Below are 6,061 nucleotides of genomic sequence, written 5' to 3'. Positions count from 1 at the left end.
TAACTTGGTCTGGCTCAGAGAGCAACCTAAACTTCTATGGAAACCAACATTTCTCCTTTTTGCTGCTTCTTAGTAAAATATCAAGTTGCTTTGTAAAGTACATTTTTTAAATGATTAACTTAAGCCTCTGATCAGCAAGTAAGCTTACCATGAACTAAGCAGAAGGGTTTAGGGTCATATCTGTTTTATCTCACATGAAAAGGATGTAACACAATAGGATGCTCTTCATTCATAAGGAACAAAACTAAGACAATACTATTTAGAGAAGCATTTAGCACCATAGGTTTGGAGATCCTGTGTTTGATTCTGGCTCTTGAACTCAGTAGTCATATAATCTTTGACAAGTAGCTTGATATCTCTGAGTATCAGGCTCATCATTTCTATGATGGGCGTAAAAAATACAAGCTCTTAATTTTCTTTTGAATATTTTGATAGTGCATAAAACACTTAGCATAGTGCTTGTTCACCTAATCCATATTTATACAAAGCTAATTTTCAGTGAATGGTATCTATTGCTAATAATACTATAATATTGTTCCCATCCAAAGTGTATGGTCTTTGGATTCAATCAGATCTAGGTTTAAATTCTGGCTCCATCACTTTTTGGTTATGTGATCTCAGAAAGTTGCTTAACAATATCCTGAGTCTCATCTTCATATTTAAAGTAACTATAACAATATCTGGGGCTTCCTAGGTGGCTCAGTAAAGAATCCGCCTGCCAAACAGGAGACACAAGTTCGACCCTTGGGTCAGGAAGATCCCCTGAAGAAGGAATGACAACCCACTCAAATATTCTTGCCTGGGAAATCCCCTGAAAGAGGAGCGTGGTGGGCTACAGACCTTGGGGTTGCAACACAGTCGGACATAACTTAGCGACTAAACCACCACACCACCATAATAATTGCCACATCTTTGTGATGGTCAAGGTTAAATGAAATAATGCTGGTTCCCTTTTTACCACTTTCCCTGGAAAATAACCAAATTTTTATCATGCAGTCCAAGGCCCTTCGTGGTCTGGCCCCTAGCTCTTTTCCTAGTCTGAGCTTTTTCTCTTTTCCTTCCTCCTCTCTCTAACTCCTATGCCTCCCACTTCATAAGCTTCCACTCTTAGAACCGGGATTTGTTCTGTAAAGAAACAGCCCCATTTGAGATTCTAACCGAGGATGATAAAGAAAGCGCCACATCTGATCTTGATAATTAAAGTCAAAAGCTCTCTTCTATCAAGATTCCTAGTCACCTTGGAGAGGGCTTGATCTCTTGCAACACTAGACACTGTCAACCTCCCTTGTTGAAAAAGTCTTATTACTTTGGCTTTAAACACACACACACATACACATGGTGTTTCTCATTCTTTTCTTCCCTGTTCTCTCCCTCTCTTGCCAGTTTTTCCTCTTCCATTGTCTTACCTTTTAGTGGTTCCCCAACACAGGGACAGTGATGACTTGACAATCATGGGTGCGCACGTGCTAAGTCGCTTCAGTCATGTCCGACTCTTTGCGACCCTGTGGACCACAGCCTGCCAGACTCCTCTGTCCATGGCATGCTCCAGGCAAGAATACTGGAGTGGGTTGCTGTGCCCTTCTCCAGGGGGTCGTCCCAACCCAGGCATCAAACCTGCGACTCTTATGTCTCCTGCATTGCATTGGCAGGCAGGTTCTTTACTACTAGCGCCACCTGGGAAGCCCATGACAATCACAGGGTTGTTGTGAACATGAAATGTAATTAACAGAACTCAGTTTTAGCTGATTGTTGCCTTGCAGAACATGAGCTGAGTGTTGCTAATATTTTCTGAATTTTTTCAAGAGCACCTAGATTTTTATGTAAATTATCTTGATTTTTAAGGTTGCCAACAAGTTAAAAAAAAAAAAAAAAAGGTGTTTATGTTGAAAAATGCCTGAATTCACTCTGTGGGCCATCGTTTACAACCCAGCTCTAGGATATTTGGATAACACTGCTTATGATTCTTGTGTGCATGTTGAGGCTTACAAGGACTACACCTGTGAACTCATCTTGACCATATTCTATGTACCTGGCACAGTGTCTGGCACATAGCAGGCACATAATAAATACACATTGAATGAACAAGTTGCACGGATGTCTCCCTTTATAGCTAAACTTACTCACTGTTAGTCAATCTAATAGTTGGCAAAACCTTTTGCTTTCATTCTTAGATTGGTTCCTGTTAAAGGTCTGCTATTGGTATTTTCCAGCTGTTACATGTTGCTATTTTTAGTACTTTGCTTTATGGTTGGTTTCAAAATATTCTGGATACATCCTGCTTGTGTCAAGGCATTGTCATCACACTCCTTCCACTGCCCTGTCATCACTTTTGTTTTTTGGCATCACCCTTTTCTACAACATAACATTCCCAGGACAGGGGAAATGGTTTTTACTGTCTAAGGAATGACAGGACTAGCCTAGGATTGTTTCCTCCCCACCAGAGCATCTTCCTTGTAGGATGGTTGTTTCCAATTCTTCATTCATTCAAAGGTAAATCATCAAAAAAGTCATTGAAAGTATAATTGTGTGCCTGGCACAGAGAAGAAAAGGCAAATAAATCTAACCTTCAATTTCACAGAGCTTACAGGCAAGTAAAATAGATGATAAGAGAAAAGTGTATTGTGTGCTAGAAAGAGAAGAAACCATACACAGGAGAGGCAGTATAGCCAAGTGGTTAAGGCAAATGTTTAAGTGGTTCTGAAGCAAATTCCCCAGCTTTTCCAAGTTTGGCTTCACTACTTACCATCTGTTTAACAAGTTATTTAAGGTCTCTGTGGCTTGGTTTCTCCATTTGCAAAGTAAGGTGTGAGGAATCTACCCTGTAGGATTTTTATGAAGATTTATGTAACTTAGTATGTGTAGAATGCTTAGCACAGTGTGGTATAAAGTAAGTGCTCAATAAACATTATCTGTTACTACTGCAGAATGTGTGCTTAACCCCGTGTGTGTGGTGATTGGTGTGCGGAGGTTAAAGAGGACTAAAGTCAGGAAGATTTCCCTGATTTAATTATTAACCTAAGTGTTGAAGATTTATTTCTGTAACAAATATTCATTGGTTATTTACTATGCACCCTGCACTAGATAAGTAAGTTTAAAGCAAGAGGTTGGAAAATATGGAAATAAAATTTCCCAGGCAATGGGAACAGCCCGTTCAAAGTCATGAAGATGTGAGAGGTCAAGATAAGTTCAGTGAGAGGGAGAAAAGGGTGAGAGGTGAAAAGGCGTAAGAAATGAGAAAAGAAACTACTGAGGACAAGAGTTTCAAACTGTACTGACATCTGTAGTACAACTTTTGAAATTCATTCCATAGACACAGCAGGCCAAAGAAAGTTTTAGCAGAGAAGTGATATTATCTGATTTGTGTTCTTCAGTCAATACACTGGTGATCATATTAATCTGAGCAAACTCAATTTTATTTAGGAAGTGAGACCTCCCTCCAAACTCCTTACAGGAGAGGGGTAGGATGGTTTTCTATGCAAATCAAAACCAATGGATTTTGAAATAAAAGCACTCAGAAAGTAAGAAGTAAAAGTAGGTTTCCCATATATGCACTATAAGGACTTCCCTCGTGGCTCAGACGGTAAAGCGTCTGCCTACAATGCGGGAGATCTGGGTTCTATCCCTGGGTTGGGAAGATCCCCTGCAGAAGGATATGACAACCCACTCCAGTACTCTTGCCTGGAAAATCCCATGGACAGAGTAGCCTGGTAGGCTACAGTCTATAGAGTCGCAAAGAGTCAGACACGACTGAACGATTTAACTTACTTACTTACTTATATGCAATATAAATACTACTTTGATTTGGAGCATGAGGTATATATCTCAAAATAAACACCTGATAATACACAAGGCTCTCAATGCAATGAGGCTTCCCTCCTGGCTCAGTAGTAAAGAGTCTGACTGCCAAGCAGGAGACGTGGGTTAGATCCCTGGGTCGGAAAGATTGTTTCAAGGATATAGCAACCCACTCTAGTATTCTTGCCTGGGAAAATTCCATGGACAGAGGAGCCTGGCGGGCTACAGTCCCTGGGGTTGCAAAGAGTCAGATATGACTTAGCCAATGAGCACACACTCAGTGAAATAATCAAGTCTAGCCTGGCTCTTCTGGATCTATTTTATATCCCTTTTGTGTCTCATTCATTTATTGAATCAACATTTAATGTGCCAGACACGGCTATAGGCACTTGGGATGAACAACAACAACAAAGAGTTCTCGTCTCTAGAAGACAATAAGCCTTAAACATAACATGTAAATTACATTAAATATTTTTTAATTCTTGAAATTAAAAAACGAAACAGTAAGAAAAACTGAAATCACCCATGCAAGATAGGAATCATAATAGCATGGTTTCAACAAGGAATGAAAAGAGGTGCAAAACCCCCTGCAGTGTAAAGTGTAAAATTCCAAAAAAACCTCAAGGGTGAATGCAAAGCCCTGTCTGGACATGGCTCTAAGCAGCAGAGTCACCCTGAAAATCTGTGTCTGTGTGGGTGTATATAATTTACATATATATATATATATATATCTGTGTGTGTGTGTGTGTGATTTACAAAGCCGATGTAACAAGCCTACTTTAAACAATGTGATATGTGCAAGGCATAAAATGGACTGGACTATTTTCTCCCCTTATTTCCACAATAACAATTGTGGGGTTAGTGGTGATGGTAGTGTGTGGGTGTGTTTTGGACAGCAACTTTTGCTTTGGAACAGTGCTGGCCAGAACCCTATTCTTCTATAATCTGACTCGATAACAGCCCAATCCGGCAGGAACCGCTGTTTTTTCTTACCACAAAAACAAACCTCTTCCACAAGCTAGTATCCTCGAGCTGCGTCCTTCATCACCAAACCATCCTTTATGGAGTCCTGACTCCAAGGGAAGAATGCCACCTACCGAACCAGCCTCCCTAGTCAGCCAGTCCTGCAAAGTACGGCGGTGCTCAACTCAGCCCGAGTAAGCTCCAAATCCCTTCCCTCTGATTATTCTCTGGCCTTTAAAAAATTTGCCACTATTTGGGCTGACAGGAAGTTATGCTCTCAGCGCAGATATCTGATAAACACTTCCACATATTGTAGCCTTCTCAACAGCTAAGCCAAATTTCAGAGCCCTCTCTCTGCCGCATTTTCCTTAATTGAGCTTACACGCTTGGAATGCCCGGGTTTCTGCAGCCTGCAGACAGCGGAAACCGCCGGTGCAAATCGTGCGGGGGCTGCCGCCGGGGTGCAAATCGTGCGGGGGCTGCAGAGCCCGCGCCGGTCCGGGAGCAGGCCAGCGTGCGGGACCGCGGGCTTCCACTGTGCGGCCCTCAGCGACGTGCGCCTCCATCCCCGGCCTCCCCGCCGGGGGAGGGGCGGGGGACCCCGCCGCTGTCGGCCGAGAGCGAGGCGGGAATCGCCGCCACTCCTCCGTTCAGGCTGAGGTGGCCACAGCCGCGCCGCCGCACGCGGTGCCGCGGGGCGGGAAGGGATGGAGCCGGGTGCAAGTGGTTCGAGCGCCTGCAGAGGCGCGCGTCCGCGCTAGAGGCCCGCGTTCGTGATACCGCCCGGTGAGCTGACCGCACTCGGAGGCGCGGACCGAGGTCAGTCGGTCGCCCGTTCCCTAATATAATATCTAGGAAGGCGCGCGCCGTGGCGCGCCGCGGTAAGGGTCGGCGCTGTGTGGGCCGCGGCCGGGGGCGGGTCCGGCGCTGGGCGCCAGGCGCCGAGGGGCGGGCCCGAGGCGGGGCGGCCGCGGAGCTGACGGGCCGTCGCCGCGGCAAACCCTGCGGCGGCGGTACATGGCCCCGACGGGAGGCGCGCGGCTCGCCCCCGGAGCCCGGCTCGCCGCCTGAGCGCGGCCGCCCGTCTCGGTCCCGCGCGCCCTCGCCTGTCCGGCCGCCGTCCCGCGGACATGCCAGCCTAACCTCCTCCTGGGCTGGGATTTGCTCTCAAGCGCTCTTCATGGAAGCGATGTCCCCCCAGCAGGAGACTCTAGGGGGACAGCCGGGGCGCTCCTCTTCCCTGACAGGAGTGTCTCGGATCGCAGGCGGCCCCGGCACGAAGAAGGTGAGGACGCCGAGCGGG

At 45.7% G+C, this 6,061-nt stretch overlaps 1 protein-coding gene across 5 annotated transcripts in view; it reads left to right on the top strand.

The window, feature by feature from the left end:
* Window positions 1-4,727: 4,727 nt before the first annotated feature.
* ARHGAP20 (Rho GTPase activating protein 20) overlaps window positions 4,728-6,061 on the top strand; it is a 218,335-nt gene continuing 217,001 nt past the window's right edge. Inside the window, exon 1 of one of the 5 annotated variants that reach the window (XM_086339118.1) lies at window positions 4,728-4,952. Coding sequence is in view for 1 of the 5 variants with exons in the window: in XM_086339119.1 (XP_086195245.1) it covers window positions 5,939-6,043 (105 nt within the window). In the remaining 4 variants the exon portion in view is untranslated. Of the gene's footprint in view, window positions 4,953-5,232; window positions 5,578-5,699; window positions 6,044-6,061 lie in introns of those variants that run through there. The other 4 variants (XM_086339117.1, XM_086339119.1, XM_086339121.1 and 1 more) reach the window with 4 other exon arrangements.

Source organism: Bos grunniens, chromosome 15 (genome assembly GCF_055505025.1).
Source record: "Bos grunniens cultivar Pamir isolate PY7600 chromosome 15, Bosgru_T2T1.0, whole genome shotgun sequence".
In the NCBI taxonomy this organism is placed as follows: Eukaryota; Metazoa; Chordata; class Mammalia; order Artiodactyla; family Bovidae; genus Bos; species Bos grunniens.
Note: the sequence above shows the minus strand (reverse complement) of the source record. Positions and strands in the feature narration are given on the sequence as shown.